General features: G+C 36.4%; 1 protein-coding gene across 5 annotated transcripts in view; it reads left to right on the top strand.

Annotated features, from left to right (window-relative positions):
• LRBA (LPS responsive beige-like anchor protein) overlaps positions 1-21,651 on the top strand; it is a 456,729-nt gene that overhangs the window by 377,079 nt on the left and 57,999 nt on the right. For all 5 annotated transcript variants that reach the window (XM_078394767.1, XM_078394766.1, XM_078394768.1 and 2 more), the window contains one exon: positions 19,349-19,516. In XM_078394767.1, the coding sequence (XP_078250893.1) occupies positions 19,349-19,516 (168 nt within the window). The remainder of the gene's footprint in view (positions 1-19,348; positions 19,517-21,651) is intronic.

Here is a 21,651-nt window from a genome sequence, read left to right as displayed (position 1 = left end):
TTTGAAATAGAATTTCATATCCAGCTTGTTTTAAGGCATGTTCAGCTACTGCTGATTTTTCCAGTTGTTTTAGTCAGCAGTGTCTCTCATGTTCTTTGATTCTGGTGTGAATGCTGTGTTTTGTGGTTCCAATATATACCTGGCCACAACTGCAAGGTACCAGGTATACTCCTGCAGTGGTGAGGGGGTCCCTTTTGTCCTTTGCTGACCGTAACATTTGTTGTATTTTTGTGATGGGTCTGAATACTGTTTGTAGGTTGTGTTTTTTCAAAAGTTTCCCCATGCAGTCCGTGACCCATTTGGTGTATGGCAGAAATACTTTATTTGTGGTTGGCTGTTCTGAAGGTTGTTCTTCCTTATTCTTGTTAATACTTCCTATTCACTTGTGCTATACAGTATGAAAGCAGTGGCTAGAGAAGAGCTAGAGAAGGACCTCCAAACTGTGGATAGGTGTGCAGGTTAACTCAGAGGGAGAGAACATCCTAGGGGTGGTGTCCATTGACAGCATCTTATCTAAATGCTCCCAGAAACTCTTGTTTGGCAGCACCTTTTCTTTGGAACTCATTCAGCCCCTCTCACTCTAAAAGAAGGAGCTCAAGAAATAATGATTCTCAAAAACCCTTTTGAATTAGGGTTTTAATTTATTGTTTCTGCCACTGTCCTTACTTTCTTCTTCCTCATCTTTTTTTCTTTCTCTTTGAAGAATCTTGTTTTCTTTCAAGCATTTTAACAGGTGATAATCATGATAGTATATGAATCCAACTAGAAGGGTTCCCAAATCCCAAATAGAGTAGATATTATGATATAGTGAACAAAAATAGTAAGTGGTTTCTATGTGGCTCTTTTCTCTATTTAAGCTTTGCACTTTAGTATTCTGCCTTTTCAGGCAATGGTGTGTGAACAAATCTCAGGAATTCTGAAAGTTCTTGGGGCACGTTGTACACTAGTGACTCACTGATTAGTAGATAAAGGGTAATACCTCTTAATTTGGGGTCATGAGTGCTTAACTGTCATGTGCTGACCTTTTAGTCATTACATTTCTAAGTCATGTCATTCAGGAGGCTGAGGAGAAACCTGAAGAACAATTCTGTATGGTTGCTTATTTGGAGTTTGCGTTTGCAACACAGCATATATATGTATTTGCGGAATGTGCAATATATGTAGGATTGGATAAAGAAGCTGAATTTTAAGCAAAAATAAAAGCAACATGCATACAGTTTCAGGGGCTTAGTTTTATAGACAGTAGCGGTTTTTCAGATTCTCAGTTTTAAGAAGAAACAGTACACATTTAGTTCTTGCAGAAGAGTTTGCTTTTGAACAGAGTTAATTTAGGTATTTTTGTTTCAACATTGGTTCAAAAGTGATGGGTAAAGAAAGAAGTACTTTATCTAGTCAGAAGGGTGAATAGTAGAAAAGAATCTTTTAAGCAAAGGGCAGCAACCTACCTCTTCATCTAAATTATCTGTGTGAGGAATTTTAGTGGTGGTGGGGAGGAATGGAGAGACTAACTGTCAAAAAATGTCAGAGGGAGGAAGTATGCTATAGGCAAAGAGAGGATACTGTGAAGCTTAAGCAGTCAATTTATCTGTCTTGCTAGGTGAGCATTACATAGTTGTTCTAACAGCCATGAATATTATCAGAAGAAAGGCATTCCAAAATAATCAGTACATCACATCTTTCTAACAATGGTGGGGGTTCCATCACAAATTAGCTAATATTAAAATGTTTTCAATACAGATTTGTCTGAAGTTTGAAAACATTTAAAAGTCAGGTCATTTTATGTCAAACTTCAGGTATCAAGGAATCTGAATGGTGCAATTATAGTGGTCTGTTCTGGTCCATGAGGAATGAGAATGGCTTATCTATCATAGAATGAATAGTTGTAGTAATCACTGTCGGGATCTACAGCTGAAATCCCGTTGGCACAACTCTTCTGTTTAAATGGCAATTACATCATCACTCAGTGATGTCAATCTTTATTGTAATCTAATTTAACATTTCCTGCCCCTGTCTTCAGGCTCCTTGTGGATCCATTTTGCCCTGGAGAAGATGTAGGGAGATGAAGCCTTAACTTTTGGTGGTAATTTTTTAAAAAAAAAAACTCTTAAAGGCTCCTTTCTCCATTTCCCAAGGCTTCCAAACACTTCCCAAGGGCAAAAGGGATCCCTATGGAACCTGAGAACTTGAAAGAGGGAGGGAGTAGAAAGTCTTAAATTAAAATAAAGTAAAGATTAATACCTGGGGACATGCTGGTGCTGCCCAGAAGCTTCTGTGCTGCAAAGTCAAAAGACCTGCAGTCGTAAGATCGAATCCACGCAATGGAGTGAGCTCCCGTCGCTTGTCCCAGCTCCCACCTACCTAGTGATTCGAAAGCATGCAAAATGTGAGTAGATAAATAGGTACCACCACGGTGGGAAGGTAACGGCGTTCCGTGTCTAGTCGCGTTGGCCAGGTGATCACGGAAGATTGTCTTTGGACAAACACTAGCTCTATGGGTTGGAAACGGGGATGAGCACCGCCCCCTAGAGTCAGACACGATTGGACAAATTGTCAAGGGGAACCTCTACCTTTACCTTTAAAAATTTCTACCACCAGGTGATGACACAAGCACTGTTTACGAGTTATACAATGGGATTTCAGTCAGTATGTCTTCATTTCTCCTTTGTGCATCTGGTTTCTGAAATATCTGCAGACAAAAAGTACAGATACCCCTCCTGTGGGGACAGGAGGCAGAGGGCACCGTGGATGGGAGACAGAGGGCAGTGGAGGGTATTTTGAAGCCTGGGAAGCCGAAAGCTGGAATGGATTAAATGGTTTTCAATGCATTCCTATGGGAAATGGACCCTCGACCTACGGACTTTTCGACCTGCAGCCATCATTCCAATACAGATTAATTCTGTAAGTCGAGGGTCCGCTGTATATTGTATTGTTTTTTCGAGGGGAATTTCTTTGGTATAATACAGATTCACATAATATTCTGTAATTATCATTTTTTACTTTTCTATTTTTTATATTGTAAGACTCCCTGCATGTTCTTATGATGGTGGAACAAGGTCACTGGACCAAATATGACATTGAAGAAGGAAGAATGTTTCTGTTGTTCTTTGCCATCAAGTTACCTCTGACTCATGACAACCCCATGAATGAGCGATCTCCAAAAGGCTGTGTCTTCAACTGCCCTGTTCAGCTTCTGCCTGTGGCTTCCTTTAGGGAATCAGTCCATCTCATATTTGGTCTTTCCTGCTATCTTGCCCAGCATCGTTGTGTTTTTCAGAGAATCCTACTTCCCATGACCTCCTCAAAGTAGGACAAACTCAGCTTCAGCATTTTTGCCTCCAGAGATAGTTCAGGCTTGAACTCCCTTGTTCATCTTTCTGGAAGTCCAAAGTATCCACAAAGCAATTCTCCAGCACCACATTTCAAAGGAATCAGTTTTTTTCCCTGTCAGCTTTCTTTACTCTCAAGCTTTGACACCCATACATGGTGATTGGAAATACAAGTGTGGATGATCTTTGTCTTGGTCTCCAGTAACAGATCTTTACACCTGATGATCTTTTCTAATTCCTTCATTATTGCCCTTTTTAGTCTCAGTCTTCTGTTTTCTTGGCTGCAGTTTCCATTTGGATTAATGATTGAAGTAAGGTATACATCTGTAATTATTTCAATTTCTTCATTGTTAAAGTTGTGCATTTTTTTCTGTAGGTTTTTTTTTGTCTTATCATTTACCTGGAGTCCTGCTTTGACACTTTCTTCATTCATTTTCACTCGTTGTTTTAAATCATTGCTGCTTTCTGCCAGTAAGATGGTATCATCTGCACCATTGAATTATTTATGTTTCTTCTACCAATTTTCACTCCTTCATCTCAGTCTAGACTGGCTTTCTGTATGATAGGTTATAATTATGGGGCATATACTGGATTATATTCCTTGTATGCCCTAGACTGGGACAGCAGATAGCAACCCCTTCTTGTGGAAAAATAAGAGTGCGCCTCCCTTCCAATAAAAAGATCCAGGAAGTTCAAGTAGACATATCAACCCTTTAAAATGTCTGCCAGATCAAATCCTGTTATCCCTGTACATGCAGACATAAAACCTATTTTTCATTTAGGTAGCTATTACCATATTGGGAAGTGGTCTTGATTGACAAGCTGTCACATGGGAATAGGGTTACCTTTACTATGAGGTTTCTGTTTATCCTTGCATAGATTGAGAAAGTCTGGCCCATTGTATAATTTGTACCATTAATGGCAGAGATTACTAGGGAATGCCCAGGTCTATGTTCCTTTTTCCTTTGAACAATTCACATTTGAGTTGGTTCATTTTACAGCTCTTTCATGTTGAAGCCCTTCCAAGTCTGGAAAATATGCCTCTGGAGGAACTTCTTTCTTATACTGCACTTGCATAATCTGATTAGTTAGACATTATCCTGTATAATGTCTGATTCACTGTTTGCCTGCTACCTGGGAGAGGTATCCTTCCAATTTCCAGACTGTGTTACTGGAATTAGGAAGGACAGGATTTTACCAATGAACAACAAATTCCCCACCCCCTTTCCCAGTGTGTGAATGAGGGAAACCATATTTATTATTCCATTGTAATTGCTAGTGGTCTTTAAGATTAAAAGGCTTGCATTAAATTAATTGGCAAATTCTCTTGCTGTGCAAGATGGCTGAAGGCTAATCAAACCAATATATATGTTTTGGTTCACCTCATAAGAAAGTAGGAATATGGTTGTCTGGAACAGGTGAAATTTTTTGAACAGATTTAAATTGGCACAGGAGAATGATTTAGAACTGTTTCCTTTCATGGCCAATTATAAATGGACCATTGGTTTAAAGTTATAATTCAGTTACCTTAAGAATGTTTATAAAGTACCCTTTTGAAAAGCTATGGGTGTCTGTTGGTTGTTGTAAAGCAGAAAGTCCAGGACAAGCAGCCTGCAGTGCATAAAAGAATTTGGTTTTACTCTTTTTTTAAAATTAAAGACAAATATCTGTTTCTATTGGATTATAAACAGGTTCTGGACAGCTTCAGTTGCTACATAACCCAGTGATATTTTAATTTGCTGGGCGGACATGTTTACTGTGTACTATGTAGTTTATGAGTGTTACCATAAATGAGGTAATCCTGCATCTTGGTTTCCATGTGTGAAACATTACATGAGCAAATGCAGCTGGGTTGTTAACTGATGATATTAGTGGACTTTGTTTGGATATACACATTGTGCTGGACGGTGTAAAATATATGTACAAAAATTGAGAGCACTGCTTTTTAGTATTTTTATATGACTTCTGTGAAATCAAGATTCATCCAAAAGCTTCAAAATAGGTATCTCAAACTTAGTGTTGTTAGCTGTGATGATATAGAAAAATAGCACCACTGTACATTACTGATGAAAGTACATTTCATATCCATTCCATAGAACAGTTTAGATTAAGCATATGCAAGCATGGTCAAGTTGGTACAGTATTCAAAATCTGAGTTTTGGATTGAAAGCAGTGTTTTTTTGAAATAACTCTCCTGCTCCCACCCACTATCTAAAATTAATAAACTTAAACTGTTCTTTCTCAGGGTTGTTTTTCCTCCAACACAAACAACTCAGACATTCCTTGCCTATGTGCTTTTCTATGGAACTAGCATTCATGGATATGTTCATTATCAATTCCCATGGTTGCAGAATCATTTTTTTCTTACTATCCAAAAATATTCTTCTTCATTTGATACAAATACTTTTGCCAGACTTTCTTTATTGTGAGATACACTTGTTAATCTAATAACAGATGCTTACAACTAAAGTATTCAACAAACAAGTGTAAACTTGCTTTGGATTTTTAGGATCTAGTAGTTAGAAGTTTTTATTTGGTAATCACTGTTCGGTGCTAATGAATTTAATATGCCACCATCTATTCAAGTTGTTGGTAATTGTGTATATAAAAATTAAGTAGCAGGCATCATATATTGTCAGTTCAGAGGAGTAACTCTGTAGTACCATGGTTATACTTGCTTTGCTTAAAAAATCTCTAACTATATGTAACAAACACCATGCAAACAGTGGGTTTGCATGGAATTTCTCACTTCCTAGCTTTGCTTAATGATAGTGGGACAGATCGAGACTTTTGAGAAATGAGACATTTGGCTTTAAACTCCACAGTATTGTTGGGCTTAGGATCTAATGAGATAGACATTAGTTCATGGAAGATTATATTATAATAAAGTTAGTAGTCTTTAAGATGCCACAGGATTCTTGCTCATGTTGCCACCAAGTATATCCTGTTCGAAATTAATAAATAGCATCTTCTTCTGCAATAAGACTTTTATGCAGCCAAATGACTTAAATACAATTTTTCATCCCTACATGAGCAGACCTACTTGAAATAAATGGGACAAGTTAGTTAGGATTTACTTAAGTACCATGAACTTAAATGATTTTACTCTAGTTGGAAATTAACTTTGCATTTAGTTTAATTTAATACCTTTTGTCTGTAGATTTCTTCTACTGGATAAACTATGTCTTGTGTAATTTGGGGTGCCGTTCTTATCAGGTAAAGTTTGCGACAGGATGCACATATCAATAATTATCTGCTTTGTACAATTTTGTACTTGGAACGGACTTGTTGCAGTCTGTGTCCAACTTACATTTATTCAGTATAATTTGGTTTTGTGGTAGTTCAGTATATGTAGCAATTTTTAAATTTAATTTGTGCACATGTTAGTAAAGGTGGACCTTTAATTAAGAGGCCAACCAAAGGTCAGACATGATCTTTGATTAATAGCTGCTGAATGCAAAGTATACATCATATATTTTAGACTTTGGTAGGAGCTCTGTGCTTACTGCAACGTAGTTTTAAGCAGGATGTCAGCAGAAAAGAATGGCTTGGAAAATAATTACAAATTAATGTATAAGCCAGTCTATTTAAAGCTCAGAAAAGAGTGAAAGGGAAGAGAGGGGTCAAGGAAAACAAAGTAATACTATAATGTTTTTAGATGTATACATGATGTTCCGACATTTGCTCAATTTAAGTGACTGACGACTTCATGCATAGTTTAAACAAGATTTTGTTCTTGGGCTGCTCTTCCTTTTCAGCTTTCTTCTTAAAGAGATGGATGATAAATGGAAACATAAACATACCAGGAGAATGTGAACTAGCTCCCAAACATTTCAATACATTTATAAACAACTGGTCATTGTTACCTTTAGTTGGATTACAGTTTCCCTCAAAGTAGTAAGGCACTTTATCTGTATTATACAGCTCAATCGTAATGTTTTTGTGCATCTGCTTAAAGACTTCAGTGTTTAAATAATTGGTATACAATTATATGTTCATTAAACAGTGTGTTTTAAGACAAAATGTTTTAATGACCCTGGCAAAAGAAATTTTTCCCATAAATGGACAAGCTTTAGTATTAACTCTTTTGAATTGATTATTTAATTTTAATCTTGCCTCTTTATAACAGTCTTGGTTTTTCCTCGTCATTGTTATTGTTGTGTATAGGGTCTGGTTGCCTCTAGGTGCCCACTTAAGGCACAGATAATCCACTTAAAATTTGTCTCCCCTATGCTTTGTGTCAATTAGTTCTTCATTAGAAGTTAGCATCTCCTTGAGAATAAATCCTTTGTTGAACCACATGGGCATAGATCAGATCAGTTGTGGGGAGCAGCTGCAGCGCAGTCATAAGGTATAATTTGCAAACAAAAGGTTCTAGGTTCAACCCCAGTATCTCCAGCTAGGACTGGAAAGTTCCCCAGTCTGAAGTTCCCCAGTCAGTGTACAGTATATTGACCAAATGACAATACAAAGCTTGATAAGCTGATTGTCTAACTCAATACAGTATAGGGTCACTTGAGACTAAAAATGGAATCTCAGTGGAAATATATACCCTATACAATGTATATATTATGTGCTGTCTACCACCACATATGTATAACTCCTCACATAAACTGTATTGGAAAGTGATTGAAATGCCAGAAAAAGAACAAACTATTCCCTAGTTGCATTTTCATTTTATTTCAGTACACTAGTCTGATATTTTGTTAGACTTTAAAAATGAGATTTTAAAAAATAGTTCAGTAGAGAATCAAAAATAAAATCACAATTGAAAAGCAGACTGACACTAGTCATATATGAGTGAGAAAAACAGTAGTAATCTGTTTTTAACCTTCCTAAAGGGACGTTTTTGAAAGCTGGGTACTCCACATACTATTTTGATTTTAGGTACACTAGCCATTTAGGCAGCTTTGAAATTTATACAATTTTTGTTTAGCTGTCAAAACATTTAATTATACTGTGCCTTGAAGGTGTAAAGCTGTCAAATAAATCAGAGTCTTTGCATAAATGTTTAGTGAATTGCTGTGACTACTATACTGTAGATGCTACTTGGTAAAACTTTGTGGTTAAGTGTTTGGTCAGCAGGTATAGGACATCATTGGTGCAATTATGGCTAAATACTTGTAAAACAGCAGGTAGTAATGGAGTAGTTTAAGTTGTTCCATATACAGCTTCAAGGCACTGGGCAACAGCAAATGTACATTCAAAAGCTATGGTGTTTTTTTCATAAGGAAAACTAGCTATTCCTAAATAAAACAAGCATTGAGCGAGAAAGGGATCTCTGCTTCAATTAAATGAACCTGAAATCTGTGACTCGGAAGAAAAGAGTGTGTTGCTTGTTTTTAAGGGGGGAAAGTGTAGATGTAGTTATAAAATTTTGAGAATCTGGTTGAAAACGTATTTTTTTCTAAGAAGAATGCTTGTTCATATTTATATGTATAAAGAGGGTAGCAGTGGCAATGTAAACTCTGAACTTGCCAAAGGTGATTGGGATGAATTAGTCCCCTTTTGAAGCTTTTCTTCCCCTTGCTTTTCAGAATGAATGGAGAGGCTAGTGAATGAATGGGGAGGCTATTGAAAGAAAGCTGCTTTTCATTAGTGTGACCCAGTACCTATTTAAAAGAAAGTGCTCTCCTAACGCATACAAACACTCTAGTAAAGGAAAGCTTCCCCTTTCTACAAGGAAGAGTTCAGCAAAACAGCTCCTAGCTTCTCTTTCCAGTCAGGTGGCTTCAAATCAAAGTTAATTACTCTAGTCATTTATTCTAATCACTCTCTTCGTATGGCTAGCTGCATTCTGTCATGGGGTGGCATCGTTTGAAGCCAGTTAGGTTTGAAAGCCACTGCAGGGTACTTGAGCCTCATTAGTGAGGCTTATCCATGCCTGGCTGTGGATGTGATCCCTGATTAACTCTCCCTAGCCTTCCTCCACAGACAACACTCCTCCCTTCCTCTTTAGTTCCAATTAACTCTTGCCTTGCTGTCTCTCCCCCCATCCACTTTTTTTCTTTAAACTCACACTGGTACACAGAAGCATGAGGAGATGTTATTTAGCTCGTCTTTTTGTTTGTTTAAGCAAAAATCACAAGATCCATGCTAGCCTTATTCATGCCTTTTTTAAAATTTTGGATCTTTTTACATAAAATAGGAAATTATGTTTTGGGCAGATATTTACTACAAGCTTAAAAAAATCTTGTAGATACAAAACAAGTTGTATATAAAGCCATCTTACTCAGCAACAGGAGGTAGTTTAATCAGAAAACTGTCATTTAAAAATATATGTTTATGTATGTGTTAAATTAGTGTTCAGCTGTAGTTTGCAGGCCTCAAATTAGTTTGTTGGTTTCATTCCAGTCTAGTGGAGGATTCATAAGTAAAGTGAAGTTCAATAGCAGGACCTGAAAGCAGTTTATTTCATGTTCAATTGAGGAAAAATATGTTAGAAAGGCCATCTCCAAAAGTGAGGCCTAGCAAATTAATGGGATTCTTTTACCATCTTCTTCCGAATCTCTGCCTCAAAGTTTTTTTAAATTATGATAACACTGGGATCATCTGACTCAGTAGGAAGTAGGTCCCTATGCTTTCTCATTTTGTCCAGAAAATGAAATGTTGTAGTGGATAAGCGGAAGTCACACACTTATCTATATTTCAGACGGGAATAAAAACTCGGAAGAATGCCAAGAAGGCAGGTGCACTTGAAGAATTGTGGAGAAGATGGGTGATAGACGACTTTGAGCCTTGGTATCTGGTGTCTTTCTCAGTGATCCAAAATCCTTATTTTGAGGTAGTCCCTAAACAGTGGGACTGGGACAGAGTGCTAAACATTGAAGAGACATTAGTATTTGTTTGTAAAAAATTCCTAGAAATTTCTAAAATTGACAAAAGGAATGCTGTGTTGTATGGGAAACACAGGATGCAGGCCTACTGCTGTTTAGCAGTTCCTGTGTTGTCTATCTGTTATATCTGGGATTGATATTCCCTAATGCAGTAACTGGTAACTGAAGATGATTAAAATAAGTTTACAATTTTTCTCCATGTAAATAGCCAGGACAGTGATTTTTAATGGTATATTATATTTAGAACAGGAGCACATGCTTTTATGTCTTGATAATCTATGTTATTATATTCATAACTGATGTCAAAGTTATATATATTTACAAATGTTGTGGTAGCAGCACTGTTATAGTTTAACACCAGTTTAGTGCTGCTGGTTTAACTAGAAATTTGCAATTAAATAAGTGTTATGAATATGAACTAGTGTATGTCCTACTTCAAACCACAGGTTGTCTTTAAGTTCATATGTGTTCTTTGGCAAACACTGGTTCTTAGCCAAAAGCTATTCTTGCAAGATTTAGGTGATCATACTGGCCCATCAGAGGGCTTACTGAGAATACGTTTAAAGTGTTTTGAGCAGATATGGAAATACACCATATAACACATCATAATGGAGTTATAACCATCATGATGTAGATATGCCAAGATGCCTTATAAAGAGAGAGACCATTAGACTGCCAAGCCCACAGTTGTTTGTACTTCCTCTTCATGCCCAAGGTCTCAAGCAGGACACAGTACTTTACATGGGCATGGTAGAAGTTGCATCTGGGCACATTTATATTTGCATTGTTTATTTTTTTCTACCAGTCAGGAATAGCTCCTCTCTACTTACATCACTAAAGCAGGATGACCCTTCAGTAAGTGAGGAATGGTGTAATAACCGATTGTAACAAAAGTTTAGACACAAAAAAAGCACATGGGATGTAAACAAAGCTACTTATTATTATTGTTATGTGCTGTCAACTTGCCTCTGACATGTACCAACCTGATATGAGGTATGTGGGATGTTCAAGGAGTGGTTCACCAATAGCACCTCCTGTGAGTTTCCATGGCCGAGTATAAATTTGAATCGAGGTTTTGTGAATCTAGTCCGACACTATCCATTGGACCACACTGGTTCTTATAAAACTAACTGATTGTCATCTGGGATTATAAATGGATTATACCTCTTGTTTCTTTAAACCATAGCACATTAGTTACTGTATAAATTAACAAGCATGGTCAGAAGAACGGATTTTAACGAACGAGGCAAAAAGAATTGACATGAGTAGTTGTGGAACTGAAGGAGTTGACTATCAGGAGAGCCTGGGGGGTGCATAAAGCCCTTAAGGTTCCATATGCAGCTCCCCAGAATCCCTGGGTCTTCCTAGCAGCTCTCCCTCATTGTTGATTAAAATGTCCCCTTTTGCCATGCTTTACCCTTTCCTGTGCTGTTCCATGCTGAGAAGGTTAAAAAAAATGACAATAACCTGGAAGAACTCAGGACAGGAGCAGTCCAAAATGTGATGAAATTGCTTTACATGATCCCTAGAAGGTGCCAAAAAAAGAAAAAATAGGGAAAATATTTTTGGGGTAGGAGAATGTTCTTGAGCAGGTCAGTAGATGCGTGTCATCCCAGACCTCTGAAAGATACCCATTCCTGCCTTACAGCAAGAGCAGCTAATTTTGTTCCCTTCTCCTTTTTAGAGGACATTTTTTTTAAACTTCCAGCTAGGAGTCAGATGTGGACACATTTAAATACACTGCATTTGCTCTGCCAGTGATCTCTCCACTATCACCAGTGAGATCAACAGGGAATGTAATCTTCTAGGAGAAAAAAATGACTCCAACAAGGGATGAATTAATGGTATATTAGATCTGCGTAAGTCAGTTCTATCCCACTTCTGCAATTTTTTGCATTTTTGGAGGGGGCACAAAAATTTACATGAATTTAGAACATCTGCCAATCTGGATGTCACAAATCACAATCCCATATTCTAACTACTTTATCATTCAAAATGTTGTGGTTGCTTCTTGCACTGTTTTTTATCCTTTGGATTAGGATTAAGGCAAACAGCTATATACATAATTAAGTGTAGTGTCATAAAAAGATACTACATTTCCAAAGATGGTCTTACAAGTACTAAGTATTAAAACAACACCAGCACATTGGCTGAAATCACGTTGTGCTGCTATATAAAAAGCATAACAATTAAGACATCATATGACTCAGACCTCAGCAGATAATCTCCGCAGAGATTTCTTGATTTGAGGCAATTCATTTCCCAAAGTTATGCCTTTAGTTTAGCAGTGCAGCAGAACTGCAGTCTGAGAGAAAATAATTGCAATCTGAGAATCATACTGTTATTCAAGAATGCAATTGTAAACATTATTTTATGTTGGTAATAAATTATAAAACATTCTAGGTAAAACAAATGCTCAAATACAATTGACATTATTGGATGCATTAATTGTTTTAATAGTGAGCTTTCATGTAAATTTTGTATTGCCTTTTTATTGGTATAGTTTTCTTCGGTAGATTTACCTCAAGATTTCCAAAACAAGTCCAGGATTTTAAAGGTTAATTTCTGATTGGGAAAAGAGGAAATCTGGTAACTATTGAAGGGACTAGACCTAATGGTGCACACAAACAATTTGTCAGTCTTCTTAAATTTGAATAGCTTTCTGCAAAGTGGCTGTTCTTGCTTTGTTTGAACAGACTAAACTTTTCCTTTTTGGACTTTAAATCTTAGAAGGGAATGTGATCCACATATTCAATCCAAATCATTTAATTCAAAGTATATTTTGATTGGAACAAAGCTGACACAGAAAAAAACTCAAGTCTTTTTTTTAAAGTTGAAAGGACTTTTTATCATATATTTAACAGGGAAATTTGAAATGGTTCTAATTAGGCTGAAAAAAACAGCCTTCATCGTTGCAAATTAGAAAGGTCATATATCAGTGTTAAGGAAACATTACTGCTAGTGTTTGAAATCCAGCACATGCAAACATAACAGCCTCTTGATTTTTAAATTTTGTTTCCTATAGTATCATGTGATTGTGAAAAACTTATGAACTCCTTTGGAAAAAATGTGTGTGTAAAACAGAAGTATATAATTTTAAGTCATACAAGTAGTTATTTTATTGTCTTAGATTTTTTTTTTTAAAAAATGAACATTTGGCTCATGTTGTTGTATTACCTTTTTTAAGAACTCGCAATTTTATATATTTGGAAAACTACTTCTGAAGAGCTCTAAAACACAGAGATTTCTCTTACATCTTGGAGCTGAGAAAATTGAAATAACATGAGTTGCAGTGAAATACTGCCGTTAATAAGGAGAGTCCACAACCTTATGTAATATGTTTTGACACCACTGACAATCTTTATCTTGCACTGGAGTGTGTACAGTATAGCAGCTGGCCCATTTTCAGAAGTTTAGCTTAGTTTTTACTTGTATAATTCGTTCTAGGGAATAAGGTAGGTGAGAATGAAGGCTATTCCATTGAACAGTCTTAGCATAAATATTTCTGCCTGCATAAAACAAGAATTCCTATTTTGCTTTTTAAAATATTTTTGGTACTAGTCCGTATTTTATTTGTTTTTCACTTCCAAAATAGTTCTTTTGACTTTGATTTCCTTTCAGATTTATTATTTAAACTGTGTTAAAATTTGTAAAAGCTTAGGTGCTGATACACAGAATTCAAGAAGTGCGAAATCATAAAGCTTGATTTCGAAGAAAGCTCATAGATAATTTTTTATCTTATATTTTGAAAACACATTTCTGGAACATGATTATAGTGATTTAAAGAATATTCATGTAATAGTGGTGTTTTCCAGTTGCTAGGTCATGTAGATTATGCCTACTAAATACCTGACTTACTACTTACTGTGTTTTAGGTGAGTGCTTCAGTAGTGCATGATCAAATTGTATGGCTCTTAAAATTTGGAGATTTCCTTTGCTGCATCTTAGTCCAAGTATTAAAATTAATTTGAAGTGTTTTGGCTTAAGTGAAAGTTGCTAATAGTGCTTGTGTTTGACATCTGTATACTGTACTTTTTAGCATGTCTCAAGTGCTTTAGTCCTGGTCCAATAGATCTCATTAAAAGAACAGATATCAGCCCCAAGACAGTTTGTCAAAGCTAATATGAGTCCCACAAGACTGAATTGACAATATGTGTGTGGCTTTCCATGGCAGTCCTTTCGTGGTCTTATTTGATCCTTAACAATTGGGCATTAGTCTCTGATTTATTTTACAATAACTCAATGCAGCTGAATAATATTGTACTGTCTTGGATGCTTTAGTGGCTTTACTTTTTAAAAAAAAACATTTTCTCACAGCACATACAGAGTGTAAATGATGTGTCCTGTCTATTGTGGGAGCACTAACAATTGATTGGTTAGGGTTAAGAGCAGCAAGGGGAAAGAACGTTAGTATCCCCTAGCTGCACACTCTGTTTAACGGTAGTTTTAATGAGCATTGTCTGTCTAGGAGGCTTTGAGTGATCCTAAATGTTTAGACTTCAGTAGTTTTCCTTTAGTTTTAGAAAAATCACAGTTTTTGTAGGTTGAAGAATAAATTTTGTAGTTTGAGATTTAAAGAGAGAATTTGCTCTTTCAGTCTGCCACCTATTTGAATTTATACAATTTGTATATCTGTTGTAATCATCCTTGTGCTGCCTTTCAAGTTCCTATAATCTGCTTCAACTGTAACTGATTTTTTAATATTTACTGTATAATGGTTAATAAAAATCTATGAAATATAAATATATATTTTTCAGAAATATAACTTTTTTGGCTTCATAGTTCTGAACATGTTCCTGTTACATTTAATCGCTTTATGTTTAGCCATCACAGGTGCATGTTTGTGTCAAATGGCAAAAGTATATGGAATTATCTCATTGCAGTGAGAAGGAAAAAAAATAATTCTTGGCTAATCCACTGCTGTTTTCTTATGTTTATAGGTTTAGGCAGCAATTTTGTACACTCAACATAGCAGGAATTATTTCTGAGTAGACCTTTATAGCTTTGTGCTTCTAGTATATTTTGCCTAAATATATATTTCTATGTTCACTTGGTAAGAAGAACATGACATAAATAAATAAATAGATACCACATTCCTGAATGAATGTTCAGGGTTGTTGAGGCTCCATTGCAAGGGTTTAGTGAGGACGCGCGAGGTAGAATTTGGAATGACTGCAGAACAGTATAGCAAGTATTGATCATTGGCATTATGACATTTACTTTGGGAATTTAGCATGTAGGATTTTAGAGCAGAGTAACCCATGTGGATTTTACATTTTGAGCATGTCTTTCCTTTTCACACCTAACCTTTTTTAAAAAATGAACTAGGTACAAGACAAATGATGAATTAGCAATGTGACACTTAATTGTTTCTGGAAAGAAAGCAATAACAAAAAATGAATGCACATGATTGTCATTTGCTTATGAAATTTTATAGCCTCAGAGTGAAATGCTGTGGGGATACGCATGAAGGTTCTCACTGTTTTTAACTTATTAAACAATTTTGAAATCATTAATATTTAATTGGATTGGCTGTTCTTTATAGTTTTAATTGTGTGAGTGTTTATGACTCGTTTTTTTTAATAGAAACTACCAGCCCGGGTATTGCTTAGATAAATAAGGGTAGCTTCCCTGGTAGCTATATATTTTTCCCATATGTTCATGTATTTTTGTTGGTGACTGGACAGAAGAGAATGATTTGCTATACTGTCAAGTCATCTGTTATAAGAGGTGTTCATAGTAGTTTGCTAACTGTGCTTTTAAATGAAAAAAATAGTATCAGCATGAATTGTTTGTTGCGATTCACTAACGGAGCATCTAAATGAAAAAAATGATATGAACATGAAGATATGGATAGACCCTTTCTTGATTGAAAGTTCTAATTAAGTGAATAGAAGAAAATTAACTGAAATTAGCTGTCAGAAAATCACATTTAAATGAGTGATGAGTTGCTCAGGCAGTAAACATTTAAATGATATAAATTGCCGTTTAAGTGTATGGTTTAATGTTTGTCATGCATTAACATGACATGAGATTGCAGTGACAATCAAGCAGCTTGCTCTAATTTGAACATATTTAGAGCTTTTGTGTGGAGTGTGCCACACAAATTAAGACAATTGCGGGGTTTTATGTGTCAATTTAAATGTTTCTCCAGGCATCAGTTAATGAAACTAACCAATCATTCCTGTATGCAAACTACAGAGTATTTTCCCAGGGTTTGCGTACATTTCCCAGACTAAATTAGGTGTTCCTTGAAAAGAATACCATTCTTAACTTCTATTCAGTTTATATCTATATCTATATCATTTCCTCCTCCTTTGTATTATTTCATCCGTACTTACTAACACACACACAAACGTACACAATTTTATTTAGAAACAAACTGCTCTTACAACTTGTTTTATTTCTCCTCTCCAAAATGCTGATATTAATTTTTTATTCTATGATTTTATCTTTATTTTTGTTTCTGTTTTGTAATGTATGTCACAGCTTCCTTAATAACACTTGGAGACTGCATTATTCAATACAGCTGCTCTCGTATCCATAGGATCAGTATTTGCAGTTTCAGCTATCCATAGTTTATCCAAGTCCTATATACAACATACAAAGGGGAGGGGCTTGTGGCCTTTTTCCCACCTCCTCCTATGTTGCATGTGGGGTTCACTACTATCCATAGTTTCAGGCATTTGCAGTAGATCATGGAATGGAACTCTTGCAGATCCGAAGATTGTGCTTTTACATTTATTCCATTCAACACAGAGGTGTTGCAACTGATCTCACCAACAGGCAGCTTTAAACACACAAAGAAATATGTGTGCAGGTCAACCCTGTTTTGAAATGAAGAGTAAATGCTTATAAGAGAAAGAAATGTTGTTGTCGAATGTAAAGGGTGAGGTGAAGTTTCTCCTATTCCACATACAGAAACTAATCAAACTGTCAGCTAAAGTTTATTTCAGTATAAGCAATAACTCATTATCCTTCACCACAACGAAAGGAAGCAGTCTGTAAGGAGGACTAGGGCCGTCCACATGGCACACTTTGCCATCATTCTCATCCTCCAATTCACTGCCTCAGAGATTTGAGAAGTTACTTTCTTTGAATGATAGCACTCATAGTTACCCAGCCGGCATGGCTAATATATACGCTGGTGGAAGGATTCAGGAAGCTATGTTCCAGATAGGTAATTTGTTAAATCTCTGCTTTGCCTAATCATCTAACTGGACATGAGTCAGGAAAATATATGATGAGGTAATCCAGGTTACCAAGGGTTGAGCATGTCAGATGTTCTCACGTGCACACAAAAGTAGTTTCTTTGCTCAGGGCCTGTTTATATTAAACCAATAGTTCAGATTATGTATCAGTATAAATTTAAATTAACTCTGAGTCATCTGACATTAGACACTATTTGAATCACTGTTTGTGCCCAGGCAAACCAGGAAGCAAGAGCTGGAACTGACCAGAGAGAGTGCTTGCCAAGGAGGGAAATAACCTAGAGCAGGAGTAGGGAATGGCCATGAGAGAAGGACTGGTCATGACCTCCCCTTCCTCTCAGGCTCCCTCCGCCTGTCCATCCTTCCTTCCTTCCCCCAGTTGTGGCTCTTGTAGCAGCAGTCACCTCTTCTGCCACCTCCACTGGTTAGCCAAAGGTGCAATTTGCAGTGACGGAGGGGTTTATATATGTGGAAATAATTGGAATCAGGTTTCACATGGATGCTAAAATAAATGACCATCTAGTGGAAGAGTATTTTATGTCAGTTCTGGTATTTCCAACTAGAAAACATGCTTCTCAGGCTTCGTGCCCTGAAGAGGACACTCCAGCTTCGCATACAGTGTTGAAACACTAGACGCTGTTCCAAGTCCTCCATACAGAGCATGTTACCATAGTCTCTCAAGACTGAAGGATGCCTATGCTATGGCAGAGTAGACCATGTCTAGATGGGAGGCATATAAATGCAATAAATAAATAAATAAATAAATAAATAAATAAATAAATAAATAAATAAATAAATAAATAAATAAATAAATAAATAAATAATCTGTGCTTCCTTTAATATCATTTAAATGTGTGTGTGTTTAAAAAAAAGCAGAACCTGATTCAATAGTAGTATTGTCAGTAGGATTAGGCCCTCAGTTATGTGTTCTGTATGTGCTTCTCTGTGTGAAACCAGTTCTGTGGATTGTGACTAAAGCTATTAAAATGCTGGTCCTACAACACACATTGGAAGTAAACCTAGTTTAGTAACTAGAAACGAGTTACTAAGCAGGGGTTAAAATATTGTCTCTATAACAATTTCATGGTAGTCCATGTCATGAAAGGCTGGTACCAACAACTGTTCTTTTATATTTTCATATTCTGGTCCTTTTCCAGCTGGTGAACTGTATGGGAGAAAGGGAAGGCAGCAATTCAGTGTCTTAAAAGCAGCAGTATGCCTTTTTTCACTTCTGTTGTGCTTGCTAGATGTCCCCATCACTTTCAGTCAGAGTTGTATGTTATTACTTAGGCATTGTGCATTAAATTATCCACTGTTCTTTAAGAAGAATCTTATCTTGTCTTTCTTTCCCTGTTACCATTCTTTTCTTATACAAGAACAGACTTTGCTGCCAGCCTGTATTATAGCCCTGCCAGGAAGATATACAGAATTGCATTATGTTATCAAGCCATATAGTGTGACTAGTCAAAATTTACCAGTTAAAGTATTCGTAATTATTTATTAGTTGCAAATTGTTTCTAGATAGTTTTGTATTATATTTTCTATCTAGTAACATGTTTCTATTTTTAATTTAGAGATATTATATCAAGTGATAGGTAAATACCATGATTAATTAACTAATTAATGGATGCACTAACAGCACCAACTATTAGCAAATTGTTTACAGTTTGTAAAATATTTTCACTCTCTAGGGAAAGATAGGTATGTGTAATTATGTATTATCTGGGATACCCAGTTTGATGTAATATTTTGAGTGACAGGCTAGGACTCAGCAGGCCTGAGTTTGAATTCCTGTTCAGCCATAGAAGCTCATTGGGGGTGTGAAACCGTGCCTTAAATGACTTACTTACCTTGAAAACTCCATTGGGATTGCAGTAAGTTGGTTCTGACTTGAGGGCACATAATAACAGTTATTATCTAGATGGCGGTCAGGTTCCAAAAACCATATAAACAACAACATTGTGTTCTGTTGCAGGCGTTGGAGAGTGAATTTGTTTCCTGCCAACTCCACCAGTGGATTGATCTGATTTTTGGCTACAAGCAGCAAGGGCCTGAAGCTGTCAGATCCCTCAATGTGTTCTACTATTTAACCTATGAAGGGGCGGTCAATCTCAGCTCAATAGCAGATCCTGTTTTGAGAGAGGTAAGCTTGTTTAACGTGTGAGAGAGTGAAATCTCACAAAGGTGTTTGCATAGAAATTAATGAAAATATATCTATTAATATTATTTTTACTTCAATTTAGCAATCTTTGAGGATGTTTTTTATCCTCCTCCTTTGCTTATCCAGTCATCTCTGGCCTTTTCTATTCTTAACCTGTTGCTAAGACGTGAAACTGTTGTTTCCAATGTCCAGTGCTTGTGGAGCTACTCCTGCTGCTTTCTGGCCTTGTGCTTTAGGCAATGAAAACCATCCTAGTATTGTTTTATGGAAACATAATTCATATGACAATTATATGCAGAAACGTACCCTCTGTGTTTACATCTCTCTCTTTTTCGGCCTCAGAAGAACACAGGATCTTTTTAAAAGGCTTATCTGTTAGGCATACGTTGAAAACTACAACTGTCATTCTGGGCTAACGGCATGAGCAAGCAGAGAAATGCACTTCTGTATTGTGATTGAATTTTTCTCAGCACTTCCTTTTTAGATGGTAGTCCTTCCTGTTTTTCTTCATTTGTACAAAATCTGTAATTAATTTGAGATTTGGACAAGAATTCTGGATGCATGCCTTTTTAAAAAAACAGAATTAGATTTATTCCTAAGCAATGGCATAACTATCTATTGAACATTAATACAAGAATTATAAATAAAATGCATTTTATTTGGGGGGGGAAGATGCCTAAAATATTTCTTGACTGGTGCTGCCTTCTCTTTTCAGACTGTTCAAAGAACTAATAGAGTTCCCCGCCCTCATATGTGACTGTGCAAATATTGTAAACAATTTGTCATAATTTAAAACAATCAAGTGTTTATCACTGAGAGTCTATTTATACAACCCATTTATATATTAAGTGTTGCAAACTTTATAACGTGTTGTGATATGAAACCAGTGTTTTTGGGGAAAATATTTAACGAGAGCATTAAAACTGTAAAAAAAGCAAAACGTGATGTGAAAATGGCTACTGCTCTAGGTTTTAGTGCTTTCCTGGTGTTCTTATAGACTGCTTCTTCTATGCACACAATCATGAAACCCATTGGTTCTTTTTATCAATATACAACCCAGCTTTCAAAGAGTTTTACAAAATGCAATGCCAGTTGTATGACAGACCAGTGAACCTGACATATGACTTGTAGCTTACCTTTGTACTTCCAGTCTTTGGACTTCTGAATCTCAGATTCAGAGATACATACTTTGATAAACATCTTTTCCTATAGTCATGCTGCTAGGGAAATTCTGTGGTTAAAAAAATAGAAGTAAGAAAAATCAGACAGACAAACTAAAATTTAATTCAACAGGTGTTTAGATTGCCAGATTCTTTTCTTCTTTGGTGAACTTTTTGGTATGTAACAAAAACTGAAAACACCATGTGGTAATTGCACAAAATTCAAAAACAAAGTTGTGTGATAGATTTTTTTAGACCAGTAAATCTTAGTAGCAGGCTGTCATACCATACCTTGCGCAGTCATCTTCTGAAGAGGAAGAAGAGATCTTACAGCTGGAAGCAGGCAGTGAATAGGAGAAACTGAATGGTTGACAGCACCTGTAAGGGAAGTCTTGGGTAGAAGGTTTGAGGCCTAGTCTGTCAGTGAGGCATTGAACAACAACAAGAGACTGGCAAATGGGAGGCCCATTTCTCCAAGAAAAAGATGAAGACTCAAAAGATTTGAGCAATGACTGTGTCTTAAGTTCTTTTGAGAAAAAATTGGAACCAGCTGGATACCCAGGTGAGGCATGCTGAGAGCTACAAATTCTGTCAGTGCTGCCACTTAGCTTGTGGGAGATGACTCTTTAAACAGATTATCACTCCTGCCCTTCTTTGCTGTGCCTGGATTCCTCTGAACAATTTACAGTGTAAAGTGTAGACCATTGGCTGGCCTGTTTCTTCCTGCCCATGCAATTTAAGGTGACAAATTACTTGCACTAGACTTTTTGGCTTGATTCATGAACATGGACAACTGCTCTTTTGGAAATGGGCTGCTTTTGAGGATTGATTTATTTTATTTATTTAAAATATTTCTATCCTGCCTTCCTCCTTAAAAAGGACATAAGGATGCAGCTCAGTGCTTGCTCCCCACAAACATAACACAGGCAAGCTTCTGATTCTACTCCCCACTCCCAG

This window comes from Pogona vitticeps, chromosome 5 (assembly GCF_051106095.1).
Source record: "Pogona vitticeps strain Pit_001003342236 chromosome 5, PviZW2.1, whole genome shotgun sequence".
NCBI lineage: Eukaryota > Metazoa > Chordata > Lepidosauria > Squamata > Agamidae > Pogona > Pogona vitticeps.
The sequence above is the reverse complement of the archived record's forward strand: the minus strand, read 5'-3'. Positions and strand labels throughout refer to the sequence as shown.